We start from the raw sequence: 18,520 nt of genomic DNA, 5'->3' as shown, positions 1-18,520 counted from the left end.
TGGTATTTTGTATTTTGCGCCTAAATTATCACAAATATACCAAAAGCAGGCAACAGGTCCTGGCGCTGTTAACACTGCAGACCACTGTTAATGTAATGTAAATTCCATACATTGTAATGTTTACCCTTGTTGTTGCTGTAGTTCCTGCATAATCACCATAGAGAGCGCTTTGCTCACCAGTGCTGCAGTTGCTTGCTTTCTTGCTGCCTGTGCTTGCTGGTATGAGTGAGCGAGTCGCAAACAAACACTTGTTGTTGAAAACTCACCACACTCACTGGCGCTCGCACTCTCCCTCGCACTCGCAGTCGCACACAGGCGCATTGCGCTTATTCTTACGCTCGACGCTCGTATATTTTTGATTGGTAATCAAGCCAAAGCCGAAGCAGCAAACAGTCAGAATGGTGTCCATAATCAAACAAGAAAAAATACCATAATAATCAAGCGGCAAAAACTCGAGAACACTCAAACGACGTGCGACAGCCAGCGCGTTAAGTTGTAAGTTGTAACCGGCGCGTACAGCATTTTGTTAGTGGTAGAGTACAACAACAAAATCAATGTGCTAAATACGATATCAGCAGCGAAATATTCACAGTGTGTGTTTTTCGGAGTGTTTGTTAAATATATATGCCAGCCAGCATTTCGTTTTGGCAGTTAAACGTTGTTGAAACTTCGTCGCGCTCACACGTCGTATACGCAACGATTACGGCTCCGTTTATCCGCACGACAAACTCGCAACTGGAGTCTTCTATTGGTTAAGGTCCTGCTGGACCTACGTCGAGTGTGCTCAGTGTGAATAACAATTTATTGTTTTTGTTGAAATCAACTCAACTCACAAAAAAAAAAAAAATCCCCGCGCAACGAGTGTTTTAAAAATAAAAAAAAGTTAAAAGCATATAATTATTCGGAGAACACATAAAGTTGATTCACCATCACAATGGGAGATCGTTTTCAAATCTCAAAGGTTAATGGCAGCGCCAACGTGAATGCCGCCTTCGACGGCGAGCCTGTTTCCGCCAACAACAGCAACAGCAACAGCAACAACTGCAACAGCAACAGCAACAGCAACAATGTTGAACACGCTGCCAATGGACCGGCGACAATTGCTGCGGACAGCTGTCATGCCCACGACAATCATCTGCAGCCCAAGGCTGGCGATGGAGGCGAGAATCGTCGCACTTCGCGTTTATCCTTCCGTGGCTTTGGACAATTCCTGCGCAAATCCGACGCCGAACGCAAGTTCAGCTTGGCTCAGCTAACAAAGTGGGTGTTATTCATATACTACATTCACATTTTTTCACAGTATTTGCTCAAGTGTAATTACTTTCCGCTCTTTGGCCTTTTGTGTATTGTTGTTTTACGATCCGTAGTATTAGAATCTGCCTTGCGGTTTCGTTATATTTCAGTGTGTTTTATGTTGCCGCACTCCATTAAAATCCAACTTGAGTGCAATTTAATAGAATTGCTTTGTTGTCAACAGCGAGGCAACAATGCCAACTTTCAATCAAAACCGTTTCATTTCATTATCTCGCCCCTGAATTCTATAATCATTCTAAGTATTATCGGCCAAGATTACCAGAAGCGTAGTAATTATATTGCTGCGACATTCAATAAAAATGAAATTCAATCTCTTCAATGAACTTAAACTGTCTGCATTTCATTTTTGTTATAAACTCAAAGATGTAATTTACATACATTTTGTAATAATTGTAAAAAAAAATCACATTCTACACCAATTATATGATCACGCTTTGCTCAGAACTATTAATTATTGTGTACAAGACTAGTTTTGTGATTATTTTCCCTCCGCTCACAAATTCAGTTTATAAAGTACGCAGTTTATATCCCACATGATAATGATAATGATATTTTAAACAACTTTCAATTTGCATAATCAAAAATGCTCGCACATATTTTGAATACTGCTAGTAGTATTTTATTGTTTGGCTTAAGTGCCTATAAAACCTGAATTCTGTATAATATTGTTGCAAAAACACAAGCGGAGAGCAAAGGAAGCATCAAAAAAAAAGCAACTCAAACAAAGCGAAACATGGAAAGCAATTTTTGCTTTTATTTTGAGTTTTTGTTTAAATTGAGCAAATTGTCAAATGACCTTTTGGCAACAACAAAAATGTTGCCAAAAACAAAAAAAAAATAAATAAATAAAAATGTGAATGTTTTTATTTTTGTAAAGCTGAAATGAGGTTATTTCGGCTTTTATATTATATATTCCAATCACGTTTATCAGATGTTTAAACTTCAATTTAAATGAAGACTGCATTGAAAGGAAAATGTTTGCAGTTAAATGCATTCATAAATATGTATTTACTTTTTAGCATTATAGGTCATTAAAGTACACAACAACAATTAAGCCGTTAAGTGTCACGTGTGTCTGGGAACCAGCGTGAGTTATGTGAATAACTTAAAAGCTGAACTTGTTATTGATGAGTTTTTAATGTAAGCTGTTTGCTCTCGTATCAAAGATTTATCCAAATCCAGACTGGAGGTGATCAACCTAGGCGATCTATAAAGATCGGTTTCAATTGCATCATCTAATTTATGTATATTAATTTTAGTTGCTCATTAATTTAGGAAATTATGACATTGAGAAATACTTTAAGCACGAGACACACACACAGGCACACACACACACACACACAACATGAAGTCACACGCTCGACCCATGGGCCAAGATCAGTTTAATCAATGAACAGAGGGGGGAGAAAGAGGGGTACAATTGGGAGAAGAAGAAGTGCACAAATTACAGTTGCTTTCTTATTTCTCATTTCGTGCAGCGTACTTTTCCAGCAATAAAGCCAACTGCGAATTAAATTCAATTAAAAACATGCCAAGAAGCCATCCAAAAAAATTTTCTGTAAGCATTCAATTTGCTGTATGAAATATAGACGTACATTTGATTTCAAAAACTTTGCGCACGGCAAACAAACCAAACAAGTTACATCAGCGTCCAGTGCAAATCAATAAACATATGTGCGAATGTAACAAGCGGCAGTGAACGGCTTGGAGATACCCTTTAATAAGTTCATATCTTTTATATTCCGTATACAATTGATAGAAAAGTTTTCGTCTGATAACTGAAAACTAGTTTTCAAAGACGATCAATTTCTCATTTAACATCGTGCACCTTGAATCGATGTATTGAATTTAGGAAAGAGGCAATAAATTTGTAGCCCAACCTAACCCTCAACTGGATGCGTTTTTGTTATGATTCAACGGGGCATTCAGATTGCGAGTTGGAATCGGTTTGGGGAGTTGATGAGTTCACGAGCTCTGATGAGTTCTGTGTGCCAACAACAAATTAGTCATTGTCTCCGGCTGCCAAGAGATGTGTGAATGTGTGTGATATCATCTCATCGAAGGAACAACAACAGGGAGACAACGCTCGTAAACGAGTTCAATTGATCGAACAAGTGTGACTGAGTGTGTTCCTCCTCGCTTCCTCACCATCGTTTCCCCCTTCTCTCCTTCAGATGCTGCGGCTCCAATTGTCCAACTAAATCATACTAGCTAAATCTCAACGAAACCGCCGCACAACCAATAGATCAATATACACACACACATTCACACTCTTACAACATGCAATAAGAATTGTTTATACGATCGTAGCTCAGTTGTCTGCGAGAACTGACTGCGGGCTGAATGAATTATTGTGTGTATTGGGAATTAAGGAAAATCAAAAATAATAACAACAAATGACTTTTGCCTCACATCTGTAAATTGCAACGGCATTAGAAGCCCAGCTAATTGCCGTGCCATCAGATTTTCATCAGATACCAATTGAGTTTATTATTTATATTTGTTATTTTGGGGTTGATCAGCTGAATAGGAAAACAAAGCAATCTATGTAGGTTGCAACTGGCACAACAAATAATCTGTTTATTTCTTGCCCGCAAAGTATGCAACAAAAAGCAGTCTCAACTTTGTCAAATCTTAATTATGTTAAGTGTCAACATCCTTCACTCAGTTCATTAAGTTTATTTTGATGATGCGCTTCCGGTTCAATGGCGCCAGAAGATGCAGTCATCTCTTTTCATTCCTTTTGCCACATATTGATATTTCTTTTTTGGCAATTTTATTCGTAAGCTTTTAAATTATCTCTGGCATTGGATTTTGGAATTGCCGTTTCTGTGTTTCTGTTTTCATTTCGAATCAGTAAATATACATAATAAAAATTAAAAGAGTCTGCACGTTTCATTTTCCTTTTGCAGACCAGACAGCAACGGATCAATAATAACAAACTAAGAGTGTTATTTGAATATAGAGTGCAACTAGGAGATACCCTGTAATTAAAGTTGTAAAACTATTCTAATGCTGATGTGTTACAATCTGTTTCTATGAGCTGTAAAACTTTGACTGCTATTCTAATGTTTATGTAAATTAATCCTTTTGAAACTGTGATAATCTAGTTTAAACAGTTTCTATGATCTATTACACCCTCTCGCCCTATTTTTTAATGAGTATTAATAACGTAGCACAGTCTTGGGCCATTTTTCATCAAGTTTTTTGTGCTGTTTCCATATTGTGAGCAGTTTCCCCTTTGGCCACCTTGACCACTCTGCGTGTTTTTGTTATAAGTATTATTTATTTTCTTCGTTCTTTTGGAATTTTGGTATCGAGTGTGTTTCTTGTGTTTTCGCCTCTCCAGCGGATATTTGTGCTTCGCATGCTGCAGGCTACGGATGCGATGATAGTACTAGTGCCTTTTTATCAGTATGCTAATTTTCCACTCCAAATCGAGCAATATTAATCAGCTATAATTTCATCATTGCAGGGAAACGCTTCCGCGTTTGGATAACTATCGCATTTCTATGCGCAATCTGAAGCGTCCCTCAATTGGAGAACTTCAGGGCGAGGCAGCAGATCAGGTAAGTTTCGCGAATCGAGAGAATTATAGTGCATACTCGTATAAGTTGATAGTGATAAATGTGCAAAGTACTTCAAAATTTCATAGCTCAATTATTGCATTTTGTTGGCTGGAAAAGTGCTTCGATTGTGTTGTGTAAGGACGGTGTGGAAAATATTAATATTTGTTTGGAGATTGAGAGGATTGGAATTTGAATATTCATTGCGAATTCTTTATCAATCAAATAAACATTTTATGTCAGCCTCGTGCCAGTTGAATGAGTGCTTTTAGTCACTTTAATAATCATATAATAGGGTCAACATTGGCCATAAGTCTGATGCTCAATGAATGAATCATTTCATTCATTCATTTCAGTAAAAGAAAGAAGAAAAGTAAAGGAAAGAGTTTCTCACAAAAGAATACCATAGAATATAAAAAGTAATGGCAAGTAAAAGACAACAAAAGTTTTCCAAAGAGTTCTAAAACTAGCATTAATAATATTTTAATTAACTGTATTTTTATACTCTTTACATTCAATCCCATCGAATTAAATTACTCATTCGCATTTACATTTCCAATTTTATTTATCGAACAAGTCGCTTGTTGCTTTCAACTTGTCATTTCTCGTAAATATTGTGATATACCACAATGATTAGTGACGCTATTCTGGATTTTCATATCGAAATCCGAATATTTTCCCTATTGGATCGAACAAAAACTTGTGCGGACTTTGCTGCATCTGTTTGTGTATATTTGAAAAGATCTCAAGTGCTTAGAGGTATAAACAGTAAAATTTGTGGGACGCCTACAAATCAGCAAAAGATAAAGAATAGAAAACCCGAAAATTTCAGCAAAAGAAATCAAAATCAGTTCTGATCGTTGTTTTTGTTATTTTTGCTGCGTTATGTACACAAGAAAGAGAAGTTGTCTAAGTGTATGTACATAGTTTATTAATACGATTGTTGTATTTATTTACTTGAAATATTTTCACATTTTCAATGCGTTTTCCATGACGTATACGCAATATTATTTCCCTCTATTCGTATTTCGTACTTCGCAGAGATTTGTGCGCGTGTAAACAAGACGCGAAATGATGACGTTGCCTTTGGTTTTAGCATTATTATCTGCCCAGTTTTTTCGTGTTTCGTGTTCTGTGGCACCTTTTGTTCATCCGCACGGCGCCTTATCATTCAATTACTGAAAGAAGTCGTGGCAAGTGACAAGTGGCAAGTGAGAAGAGGCAGAAACCTCTAGATACTTAGTCAGAGCCACGGTTTTTATGCTTATCGCCAAAGCAGTAAATTTTATGCGTCTATTGCGACTTGCGGTCGAACACATTTTGCTCTTCTGCGCGTATATTGTTTAATTAATTCGCTACTCTCTCTTAGCGCGCTACTGTTACGCGTTATGGGACTACGCGGCGTATGATAGATATCGTAAAAATTGCATTACATCGCCAAGGGCTCATTAGGGGAATACCAATGAAACGCGTCGCATAAAATGTAATTGACGAGGCGGCTTTAAGTGTTCATCCATCGCAGACCAAAAAGCTTAACCCACAATTATATTGCAGCTGATAACTAAAGTAAAAGTTTTGTTCGCTTCAAAGCGTTGACATATGCTCAAATAACAGATGTTCGAAACTAAACAATCGTATTTTCATTTTCATTTTGCAAATCAATGGCAATGATAGATTTCTATAGAAGAAATTGAATATTTATTTCATGAGAATTAAAGATAGCTATCAAAAGTGTTCTTTGAAATAGTGAAATTTATGGAAAGAAAAATCAACATTTTACATTTTAATTGTAAATTAGTAAATTAAATTTAGGTAAATTAATTTGACGATGAAAAAAATATTGAAGAATTTATGTAGTATTAAGCTTTATACTTAATGCACATTTCAATTTAAGTTTAATGCTAAAAGGTAAAATAATTTTAAAAATGTTTTCTGTTTATTATGCGTATTTGCTACTAATTTCCAGACTACTCAATTATATTAATTAGTTTAAACAAATATTCAATATATTTTTACATACTTAAGTGTGAATAGCAAGCAGCTTGTTTAGAAATTCCATAAGAAGCTTAAAATATGTGAATATTTAAGAAAACGTGTTTTAGCAAGATGCCAAATTTCATGCATGTTTAAGCACAATAGCACAATAAATAATTGTGTATGTTTAAAAATTCGTGTGCAGTTAGTCTTAGCATGAAGAATTAGTTTTCATATAAACACTATGAATTTCTTTATGGCAGCTTGCATACAAAGTCTTAAGTAGATTTGCACTTCAGACCACCAAGAAAGAGAGCGAAGAGTGAAGGAGGGGCAAGGGTTCGTTCGACATGTGTCTTGAAAGATGACACCAATGACAGCCTTGAAGCCAAATTAATTGTCAACAAGATGGCTGCAGCCATGCAACGCTACGTTGCGCTGCGCCGCATGGACATTGTTTTAACTGGCCACCCGGCAACAAGCACACACAGAGCACAATGGCAATGGCAACAGCAATAACAATAACAACGACAACAACGACAACGACAACGACAACTAGATGGCGTTAGTCAACAACATTACAAGTGTGAAAAATGCACATCGCGTATCATTAAAATTGACAGCAGCAGCCGGCAGATGGCGCTGTCGTTGTCATCGATCGATGTCACTGCTCGCAGTTCAACGAAGGATTTCTATTAAAGCTCATTCCCTCACATATGTGTGCTTCTATGTGTGTGTGTGAGAGTTGAGAACCTGTCAAATGTGCCGACAGTTTGTCAATGCGATAAGCATTCAACTTGAAAAATTGTTTACTTTCAACTGGTAATAAATTAAAATGTGGCAGACGAAAACACAATAACAAAATACGTATAAAATCTAACATTTTATCACTCCAGTTCTCGGCAGTTTTTCGGTTCACCACTTGTTTTTTTGACAGCAATTTAATGATTGCGCTTAATTTAACAACGTCCGATTTAAGCCATAGCACACTCAACAAGCCAGATAAAAATGCTCTCGATTTTCGTCTACTGCTGAATCAGCCCTCGTTCAGTTTAAGTATCCCACAATATGCATAAATCATATGTTTGCATACCTTCTAGGTATATCGAACATGTTTTCCGCGCAGCTGAAAAGCTTAGCAAAGATTTTAGTGTACCACGCGGCGTATGCGCATTTTTCTTTGTATTCGCATTTTGTGAGTGTTTACATCATCAGCAGCGCGCCTGTGGCGTATTTTCTAACGGCTCGTGCCGCAGCAGCGACCGGCATTTTTCCATTTTCTATTTTCCCCTTCTTTTTTTTCTATTTTCCATTTTCCATTTGGCATTTGAATTGCGCTTTGTGCTTTGTGTGCTGCACTTGCTTGGGGGGCATTGTAGTAATTACAATTGTAATTTGCAATTCATATCAAAAGAGTCGTTGCTATATTTACAACATTTATCGATTCCTTTATACGATTTTACTGCTGTTTATTTAGCACATATTTCTCGAATCGTTTAACAATACAAACACAATGTTTTCGCCCCTATTCGCATTGCTCTTCAACGACTTTAATGGGCAATTGCCAAAATGTTTTCACAATTGTTAGTTGTAATAATTCGCTGATGCTAAGAACTGAACTGATCAGCTCACAATAAAAAAAAAAAGATTGAGCTCAATTTTCAGACATTTTCATACAAGTAGCACTTTTTTTTGTGCTGATCCTGTTGCTCAAAGGCTCAGCTTTCAGCTAATAATCCTGCCTAATTTAAAAGCAATACAAATAATTTGAATTCGCGGAATTTCGTGTTCCCTTCGACTAAACTATATTTCTGGATAAAGTTCAAATATCAAATATTATGGTAATAATAATAATTGTGTTGCTAAAAATATATTTTCGCAATCAGCTGTCGCATCGTTAAGTAGCTGTCAAATTCAATCCCCATCGCATCACACAAGTCACAATTTCAATTCCAATTCCGATTTCTATTTTGTTGCGCGTGGCTTTTGTGGCTAAAGAAATTTTCCACGCATCGGCAAGCGCCTTTAACTAAACTAAATTAAATTGCCCTGACGAACACAAGCCAACACACACAAGCAAAGAGAGAGAAAACTGAGTCTGTCTGTTCGTCTGTCTGTCTATCTGTCTCTATGGATGTCCAACAGCTTGTGTTGTCTGACGGTTCGAGACTCTTTCCTCGTGGGTGTGTTTCGAGTACGTGCGTCCGTCTGCCCGTCTGTCCGTCTGTCTGTCTGACAGTCGCTGAGCGCCGCCAAAAATGTGTAAACAATCAACATTGACCACCCACAGCCAGGAGAACACAAGAACACAGCACCAGCTAGCAGAGCACAGAGCACAGAGCCAAGCTGAGTAACTAGGCAACTGTCTGGGGAAGGACGACACGAGTTGAATGGGGTGTGTGTATATTACACTTATGGGCCATGGGCCATGTCTATCGATGTCACACAATGTTGTGGCGGTGACTCCTTCTTTGCCGCCTCTCTGACATCGCACATTTTAAAAACATTCAATTATGTGAGCAAACAATAAAATAGATGAACACAGCTCCAAAAAGCTGGCAAATAAATACAAGTAACCAAACAATAACAAAACTCAACTTGTGAATTGCGAATGGAAAAATATTTCGATTGCCATCAAAAGTTATTAATTTGTCACCATTGTAAATGGATTAAATGAACACAGACAATCAATTGAAGCATTGTTTACTTGTTTCGTGTACATTTAGCGTTTAATTTTTTTATTGCAATTCGATTTCAAAAACGTAGAAAACTTTCCCATCAAGTTTTTCAATTGCCTGAAAACAGAGAAACTATTTATTAACAAAAATTTGTCATAATTCTATACATTTTGATTAAAAAAATATAGAAATCATTCCAATTATTTATATTTCTTCACTCTTATAACTTGTTCATTTAAATAATGAATTACTCGATTTACTTGCATCGCAAATATTAAAATCATTTACGATTATCCAGCCTCCACTTTTCGACTTACTTCGTCATTTATTTTAACATCTTGTTCTCTTCAATGATAATTGAAAAGATAAATGTATCAATACGAAGTCACAAGGTGCTAAATTGATCGTAAAATCAATAAAGCAATGTGCGAAAATTGTAATCATCGGTTAATTTGTGCAAATTACGTTCGGGGCACACAAATTACTTTGTGAATAATGTGAAAACTAATTGAATTATTAGGCCATTAATATTATGATATAATTTGACTCGAGATATTGTAGTTTTCTAATTATTTTAATTATTAGCTTACAATGGATTTCAATAAACTATCTAAATGAAAGCAGTTGACTTAAATTGAAATAAATCAATATTAATGTCTATAATAATATCTTACAATAAATAGATTTATAAAAAAGCTATTGACTTCCATTTAATAGACGCTTCGATGATGTGCGACTTTTCGAATGGTTATAAATTAAAGCGAAGCATGCGGAAACGTTAATTATATAGAAGTTCAGAGAATAAAAAAATGCACTTTATAAATGTAATAAATCATATGACTTAGTTTACTAACGATTTTATCTCTGTTATTTAATGTAAAATTTAAAAATTCCTTCCTTCCTTAGGTTTTGTTTTACTTTAAGCAATGTTATATATTAAATAAAAATGTATATATTTATATTTTTCGTAGACAAAGTTTCTATATTTTTACAATAATTTTTTTTTTTTCGATTTTTTAGAGCATTACCATACCAGATGCCACGGAACCGGAACCAACCAGCGGTCAAATTAAGCTTGGCTGGATTGTGGGCGTCCTTATACCATGTCTACTCAACATTTGGGGTGTCATGCTGTTCCTGCGTCTCAGCTGGGTCGTCGCCGAGTCCGGCATCATGTGGTCGTTAATTATAATCGCCATCTCGGCGGTGGTCTGTGTTATAACGACGCTCTCGCTGTCGGCCATTAGTACCAATGGCGAGGTGAAGGGCGGCGGCGTCTACTTCATCATCTCCCGCTCCCTGGGACCCGAGTTTGGCGCCTCTGTTGGCGTTGTGTTTGCCTTTGCCAATGCCGTCTCGGCCTCCATGAACACCATCGGTTTCTGCGAGTCCCTCAATGTGCTGTTGAGTGAGTACAAAAACCTTAATAAGAAAGAGAGAGAAAATATTGTACTAACGATATCTTTTAACCATATTCAGAGGGTAACGGGTTGAAAATATTCGATAACGGCATCAATGATATTCGCATTGTGGGCACTGTTACGCTGTTGGTTCTGATCCTCATCTGCTGCGTGGGCATGGAGTGGGAGACCAAGGCACAAAACTTTCTCATTGTTACCATTGTGCTGGCCATATTCAACTTTTTGATTGGTGCCGCCATTGGACCACGAGGTGATGAGACACTCATATCTAAGGGCTTCGTTGGATTCTCCTGTAAGTAGAGCCCATTGAATAGACTTACTGCGGTGGCTAACTGTTTCACTTGATTCCCAGGGGACACCTTCAAGGAGAATTTTGTGTCGGACTATCGCTATGCCGAGGGCGTCGATCACGATTTCTTCAGCGTGTTTGCCATCTTCTTTCCCAGCGTTACAGGTATTCAGGCGGGCGCAAATATTTGCGGCGATCTGAAGGATGCTGGCGCTGCCATTCCCAAGGGTACTTTCTGGTCGCTGCTCATCTCGATGACATCGTATGCGCTGTTCGTGCTCTTCGCTGGCGGAGCCGCTGTCCGCGATGCTTCTGGTAATCCGCAGGATCTTATCAATGGCACTTTGGTGGCTTCAGAGCTGCCCTGCTTTGAGAGCCAAAATTGTACCTGGGGTCTGTTCAATTCCTATGAAATGATGCAGGAGATGTCGCTATGGGGACCACTTATCTATGCCGGTTGCTTTGCGGCCACGTTGAGCACGGCGCTGACGAATCTGTTGTCTGTGCCGCGTCTGGTGCAGGCTCTGGGCATCGATCAGATCTATCCGGGTTTGATTTTCTTCTCCAAGCCGTATGGCAAACATGGCGAACCCTATCGCGGCTATGTGCTGACCTTCCTGATCTCCACCGGTTTCCTGCTGATCGGTGAACTCAATCTGATTGCGCCACTCATCTCAACATTCTATTTGGCCTCGTATGCTCTCATCAACTTCTGCACCTTCCATGCGGCCTTCGTCAAGCCTTTGGGTTGGAGACCTACGTTTAAGTACTACAATGCCTGGCTGAGTCTGTTTGGCTTTGCTTTGTGTGTGGCAATAATGTTCCTCATTAACTACGTGGCCGCCATTATAACTTTCGGCATCATCTTTGCCCTCTACCTGGTCGTGATGTATCGCAAACCGGATGCAAACTGGGGATCCACAACTCAGGCTCAGCAATACAAGGCTGCGCTCATGGCTGTGCATCGACTCCAGAACGTCTCGGATCACGTGAAAAACTATCATCCCCAGGTGCTTGTCCTCTCAGGTGATCCTAAGACGCGTCCACCACTCGTTGACTTTGGCTATCTGCTAACGAAGAACAATTCGCTGATGTTTGTGGGCAACATAATACCTGTAAGCAAATGAAGTTGTCGTTGCAACTATAATATATTAACTATTTAGCCGATACTTAGGTTCGTGTGGGCTACAAGAATCGCCTCAATCTGATAAAGGATGGCCAAAAATACTTGGATGCGCGTAAGATTAAGGGCTTCTACAATGTCATTGATGGCTTTAGCATTGAGGATGGCATCAATGCGATGATCAAGTCGACAGGCTTTGGCAAAATGTCACCCAACATCGTGCTGGTGGGTTACAAGCCTGACTGGAATCGCTGTCGCAAGGAGGAGGTTGAGAGCTACTTTGCTATATTGCAGTAAGTAATTGAATCCTTTATATGGGATCAATTCTAATCGCCCCTTTACAGCAATGCCTTCTCTCAGCGCATGGGCGTCGCCTTGCTGCGTCTGCCCAATGGCCTGGACTTCTCAGAGCTGAGTCCCGAGGTCACCATTCCACCCAGCAGTCTGGGACACATGAACACAGCGAATGCCCAAGGGTTTACCAACGAACTGATGCCTGCGGCGAATGCTGCTTCCGAACTGCTGCACATTGATTCCAACCTGAATCTGGCCAGCATGGATAGTCCCAGTCCCAACTCATCATACACCATGCCACAGCCCGCTCCGATGCCCAACATGCAGCGCACTTCCCGCAGCTACAAGGTGACCAACAATGATGCCGCTGCCATCACGTATCATACCAAAGGCGGCTCCGAGGTGCCGAAAAATGTGCTTGAAGCAGTCACAATATTCACACGCAAGCAGCCCAAGGGCACCATCGATGTCTTCTGGCTGTACGATGACGGAGGTGGGTTTAAACTTTAGTCTTACTTAAGTCTATCCAACGCTTATAATACAATTTCTGTTATGAACAGGTCTGACAATTCTTTTGCCATATATCATTTCGATGCGTTCGCATTGGCAGAACTGCAGATTGCGTGTGTTTACCATGTGCCATGGCAAGGATGAGGAGCAGGAAGAGAAGAGGTAAATTACCAACTTATCACAAATTAAGCGAAGAATATTAATCGCCTTACTTTGCTTACAGCATGGCCAGTCTGCTGACCAAGTTCCGCATTAAATACTCAGAGCTTATTATGCTCAAGGGCGTCTCGGATCAGCCGCGTCACGACACCATGCTGAAGCACAAACGACTCATCGAACCCTTCCGACGCAGCGCCCGCAACGAGTTCGGTATCACCGACGAAGAGCTGCACAACATGGCCGAGAAGACGCAACGACAGCTGCGCATCCATGAGCTGGTCGTTAAGCACTCCTCCAATGCCTCGCTGGTGGTCATGTCGTTGCCCATGCCACGCAAGGTAAGGTGGTCTTCAAATCTATTCCATATTCAGTTCATAATATACTCTTATATTTTCTAGGAGGCAATATCCGCACCTTTGTACATGTCCTGGTTGGAGATGCTGACGTCTGATATTAAATGTCCTGTGGCATTGGCACGCGGCAACCAGACGCCTGTGCTGACACTCTACTCTTAAGCTAAGCGATGCGACGCAACGTTTCCAGTTCGAGTACAATTTAGTATTATTAGCGTTTAGGCGTTTCAAAGTTCCGTGCGTCGCCACCACCACCTATTAAACAGAAATACTTATGTACTTTTATATAAACTACACGCAACACACACGTCGGAACGGAACTCCCAAAACTTGATAGTCCCTAGAACGTACGTTATAGCAGCCCCCAAAACTCCCCCAAATTAGTTTGTAAGTTGATAACGAATTATACTGGTTATATATGCGCATATTGTCTAAATATAATCGAGTAATAATAAACAACACAATTACAACTTGTGTGGCATCTAATCCAGTTGAAATAGCTTCAGCAAATCTTTGTTTGTAGTCAGCAGTCAACATATACATAAATATGTTTGTCTATTATTTGATGGATACAAATGTGGCATATAAATATAGTATGTGGAGTATAAAGCATTGGTTATACAATAATAATTCTCTAGTAGTAGGCGCGTCGTGGATTATTCTGTAATTAGAGAAACATCACTTGGTATTTCTACTTTTTATATATTCTTTTGCTTGGCTTACCAATGGGTTGGGACGAAAGCGATAGGCCAACATCATGCGCTTACGATACGCATCGTACTCATTGTCGCAATTTTCTGGCTGAGCAGCGCTGCTGACTCCCAGACCTTGATTGCCATCTCTTTGTGGTGCTCTACAAAATACACAAGTAGTTAGATCAAATTCTTAAACTCCCTATTGCTAGTAATTACTTATTGACTGGATCGACAATGCCAGCGCCGTCTTGACCCAGACCTTGACCCTCTTTCCAGCCTAGCTTTTGCAGCATTTGGAAGCCAATGTTATCCTCCTTAAGTTTGTACTCTTTGTAATCGCTCAAATCTGGTTGTCTATTGCTCTTCTTTGCCTCGTATTGTTCCATGAATTTCTTCAGCTCTTCGGGCGGCAAAAAGTCACCAATATGGTGCTTGCCCTCGCTCTGTTTAGTCAATGCATTCGCCCACAAATGGGTCGCCTCCATTTCGGCTGTGCGCAACTTGTGCTCCCAAGTGCCACCATCAATATCCTCATCCGAATCGTATTCATACTTGAATTTGCCACCGCGAGCTAAGCGATCAATCTCCTGACGCTTGCGCATCATGTCCTGATACAACAAATTGACCTTAAAGTGCTCTTCGCACTGCTTCCATTGATCCTCCGACAGCTGAGAGGAACCATAATTAAGGCGTGCATATTGCAGTAGAGCCGGATCGCTACGTGTTATGCTGCTCAGTATGGGCTTGTTCTGATTGCCAAAATTAGTGGGAGTACCTAGAGAGGAACGAACGAACGGTTGTGTAGCTGACCCAGGAACTAAGTTGCAAGTTGCCCTATGCTATGATGACATTTGCTTAAAGTGGCACCAAAGTATTAGATTCATTCAGTGGAACTTAATTCAAATGCAAATTGAATGCTTTTCGTTTTGTATTTTTTTGGTTTTTTCTTTTTTCTAATCTTTATTTGCCACTTTTATCAATTGTCCTCCGAGCATGGCACATTACTCACTTGAGCTACTCGGTAGCTGCTCCTTCTCGCCCCAGCGACTTTTGCGCTCCCTCTTTCGTCGCTGTCGCTGCGTCTCTCTCTCGTCTCTGTCGTCCTGATCGAGCAGCTCATTGCCTTCACCATCAGCGGCCAAGGCAGCAGCCTCCTCTTCGCGCTCCCGTCGCTCTTCATCGCTCAGCTCATTGCGGCATTCGATGCGTCGCTTAATATTGTCACGATTGCGATCCATCATACCTCGCATATACTCGTCATCCGAATCGAAATCGGCACTCATTGCCGACTCCGGGTCGTATTTATCCGCTGCTGAATTGCTGTTATTGTCCTCCTGTTGTTGCTGCTGTTGAGGCAGCGGTTGCTGCTGCTGTTGTGATAGCTGCTGCTGTTGCTCCTTGTTTAGCTGCTGCTCGCGTTGTCGCTCTGCCCGCTGGCGTCCATAATCGAGGAGTTGTGTGCGATAGCTTCGATACTGTTCGCAGCTCTTATCATAAAGAAACCTATTTTAAAATTTCAAAATAAAAAGGTAAAACAACACAATGAAAAGTGCCCAATTGCAGAAAATATACAAAGACATTATATGAGTAACTGGTATTTTTTTGTTTTTGTTTTAAAGAATCCTTCGGCTTTTAATCCTCCTCCAAGTGTCTGCGTAAAGGCGACGTCAACTCACGGCCTACATACGATGTGTGATTTGGGTACAATGTGCGCAGGAGTCAGGTCTCGAGTATCATTTAACTATGCTCAAAGATAGATCGGACTCTCTAGATATTCAAGTCTCCATAGTTGTCGTTTGTCAGTGTGGTTTTATCAATTTGTTGATAATTAGAACAAAAGTTATTTGAGTATTCTATTCGTCTGGCAGTTAAAATTAAAAGTAATGCTCCAACTCGCAATTAAGTTGTAAATAAAAACTAAAGCAAACCTCATTTAGCTGTAATTGGAATAACATCCCCATTTGTAACTAATTTACGAACTCGTTTTAATCTAAATTAAATAGCCCTGCGCATGATAAAATGTGCAGCTGATTTACCACAAGGCCGGATGCAATTCGCTTCTATGCAAACGTATTTTATCTTCGTAATCTTCACCATTTTCGGCGACCAGTGCGATTAGGTTTTCTATGCACGTTGGCAATTGTATGCACGTTTCTGAAAAAACTACATAAATTGCTTTAAAATCGTGCACAACGATTTGTATAATAATAAATTTATAAATAGGAATGAAAGTTATTAGGATATTGTGTGAATGGTGTTAGGATTTTAAGGAAAGGGAGATTTAAAAACAGGATTTGGGTTTTAATGATTTGATTTGATGAGGAATATTTGTGGAAAAACAGAACAGAACACGAAAAACATTGAATGTGAAATTATTACACACCTTGTGGCGGTGTTGTCAGTTGTGGTTGTTGTTGTTGTTGCGACTGTTGCTGCTGTGGCAGCTCCTCGGGTTGCGTGGGAGGCGGTGGAGGTGGCGGTGGATTTACCGTTACCAGCTCGGGCAGCAATCCCAACTGTTCGTTCGGTGTGACATTCGGTATTTGGATGGCCTCCAGATTAATCTGTGGCTTTGGTATTGCATTCAAATCGAATTCTTTTGGTTGCGGTATCGCATTCAATTGATGCATTGCCGCCGCCTCGGGCGGCAATTGTGTTGGTCCCAATTGCATATAGATGGGCGTTAAGTTTGCCAACGCAATAGGCAACTGTGGCGGTGGAGGCGGCGGCGGCGGTGGCACTGCAGCCGGATGCAGTAAGTGATGTGGATGATGATGATGACCGTGGAAGAAAGCTGGCATTGGCATTTGTGGTGGTCCCTGTGCCAGTAGTGTAGGATTAAACGCAAACGGCGGTGGTGGTGGCGGTGGGCCAGGCAAACTAAATGCCAGAGGATTGGGTGCTGTATTCGCGACAGTCATGCTGCCAGCCATGGAGGTGGCGATGACCGCAGCCGCTGCACTCGTTGCTATTGTGCTGACAACCTGCTCAATTGGCTGCTGTGGACTGTTGTTCTCGCCACTTGGCGAGTCAATGGCATTGTTTTCTTCACTGCTGCAGGGAATAAATGTATGTGAGTCGAGATTTTTAAGTTGGTTGGCGTACATATGGAAATCGCTTACCTAGTAGGCACCACTATAATGGGTGGAGCTGGCTTGGGCTGTTCGTGTTTTTCCAGTATCTTTTTAAAGTTCTCCAGAAAGGAACCATCGTTACAAAACGTATTCTTCACCTTGGGCGGAGGCTGCTCGACATTGGGTTGTGGCAGCTGCTGCCGCTTAAGGCTAAATGTGATTTTACCCGTCTTTCCGGTGAAACTGTTTAATGTCTTAGGCGTTAAGTCGTCACCTGTTCTTCCCTTTCCAACTCCAACGCCCGTTTGATCGCCATTCTCCGTTTCCAGAGCATCGCCTGCTTCGTCCTCAGCAGTCCCAGCGCACTGTGGTGTTGTTAGCACCTCTTCTGGCTCTTTTTCGTGCTCCTCATCGTGCTCATCCTGTTCGATAGCAGCAGCAGGCGTTGTCACTGGTAGCAGCGTTTCCATCGTTTTCATTTGAGCTGCCAAAGATTGGGCAGCGGCGACGGCTTTCGCCAGCTGCGCTGTCCTCTGTTTTTCGAGTATCTCTTGTCGCTTCTTGGCAATTATCTCCTCCTGTTTGCTCATTTGCGCAAAGCGATCAATGCGATGATTACGTTGCGCCATACCTTTGCTGTTTTCTGCTCCGAGTGCTTATATAAAACCTTGCTGTCTGTCTCTTTAGATAGTTTTGTTCGCACGGCAAGTAAAAAGTTTTCATATAAAAAGTTTCCAAGAATGGCCACTCTATGCAAAAAGCAGTGTGACCGCTGCTCCCAAAATACCAAATAATTCTAAATTCTCTGGCAACCAAAATACTAAAATCGCTTTGGCTTGTTTGATTTTTATTAAATTTTTCGTTTTTGTAAACACATATAATTATAAGGGAAGCTATTTGGTTACTTGGTTGTTAATTTGGGGAACGCTTTTAAGTTTTTTATACTCCAAATATGTGTAATAAACTTTGTAAACAATGGATAGGATTATGTTATTCCGAAATACATTTCACATATAGTAGTTAAACATTTAGAAAAACACTTAATATTGGCAGTGTGTTAAATGATCGAA

The 18,520-nt window shown here is 40.2% G+C and overlaps 2 protein-coding genes across 7 annotated transcripts; one reads left to right on the top strand and one right to left on the bottom strand.

Moving 5' to 3' along the window:
- The first annotated feature begins 352 nt into the window (after positions 1-352).
- LOC117575865 (bumetanide-sensitive sodium-(potassium)-chloride cotransporter) lies at positions 353-14,167 on the top strand. Its single transcript, XM_034260286.2, has 10 exons — positions 353-1,260; positions 4,790-4,883; positions 10,553-10,940; positions 11,012-11,245; positions 11,306-12,357; positions 12,417-12,658; positions 12,710-13,152; positions 13,220-13,331; positions 13,393-13,666; positions 13,727-14,167. The coding sequence occupies exons 1-10, from the start codon at positions 935-937 to the stop codon at positions 13,841-13,843; spliced, it is 3,282 nt and encodes a 1,093-aa protein (XP_034116177.1). The 5' UTR covers positions 353-934; the 3' UTR covers positions 13,844-14,167.
- Positions 14,168-14,194: 27 nt separating this feature from the next.
- LOC117575868 (SURP and G-patch domain-containing protein 1) lies at positions 14,195-18,215 on the bottom strand. 6 transcript variants are annotated; one of them, XM_034260291.2, is made up of 7 exons: positions 17,499-18,215; positions 16,760-17,430; positions 16,413-16,539; positions 15,386-15,879; positions 14,593-15,151; positions 14,405-14,534; positions 14,195-14,342 (listed from the first exon to the last, which is right to left on the bottom strand). In XM_034260291.2, the coding sequence occupies exons 1-7, from the start codon at positions 18,077-18,079 to the stop codon at positions 14,316-14,318; spliced, it is 2,589 nt and encodes an 862-aa protein (XP_034116182.1). In that variant the 5' UTR covers positions 18,080-18,215; the 3' UTR covers positions 14,195-14,315. The 6 variants fall into 6 exon arrangements, with proteins under 6 accessions (XP_034116182.1, XP_034116184.1, XP_034116183.1 ...); XM_034260293.2 differs by having other exon boundaries at positions 16,413-16,530; XM_034260292.2 differs by having other exon boundaries at positions 16,760-17,427.
- Between the last annotated feature and the right edge of the window lie 305 nt (positions 18,216-18,520).

This window comes from Drosophila albomicans, chromosome 2R, assembly GCF_009650485.2.
Source record: "Drosophila albomicans strain 15112-1751.03 chromosome 2R, ASM965048v2, whole genome shotgun sequence".
In the NCBI taxonomy this organism is placed as follows: domain Eukaryota; kingdom Metazoa; phylum Arthropoda; class Insecta; order Diptera; family Drosophilidae; genus Drosophila; species Drosophila albomicans.
This window is presented reverse-complemented; position numbering and strand designations above follow the sequence as displayed.

Coding starts and splice junctions, on each gene's coding strand:
- LOC117575865 (XM_034260286.2), top strand. CDS start 935: ATGGGAGATCGTTTTCAAATCTCAAAGGTTAATGGCAGCGCCAACGTG. Junction 1,261..4,789: donor AGCTTGGCTCAGCTAACAAA/GTGGGTGTTATT, acceptor TCATCATTGCAG/GGAAACGCTTCCGCGTTTGG. Junction 13,153..13,219: donor CTGGCTGTACGATGACGGAG/GTGGGTTTAAAC, acceptor TGTTATGAACAG/GTCTGACAATTCTTTTGCCA.
- LOC117575868 (XM_034260291.2), bottom strand. CDS start 18,079: ATGGCGCAACGTAATCATCGCATTGATCGCTTTGCGCAAATGAGCAAA. Junction 16,540..16,759: donor ACTGACAACACCGCCACAAG/GTGTGTAATAAT, acceptor CAATTTATGTAG/TTTTTTCAGAAACGTGCATA. Junction 15,152..15,385: donor GCAGCTACCGAGTAGCTCAA/GTGAGTAATGTG, acceptor GTTCCTCTCTAG/GTACTCCCACTAATTTTGGC.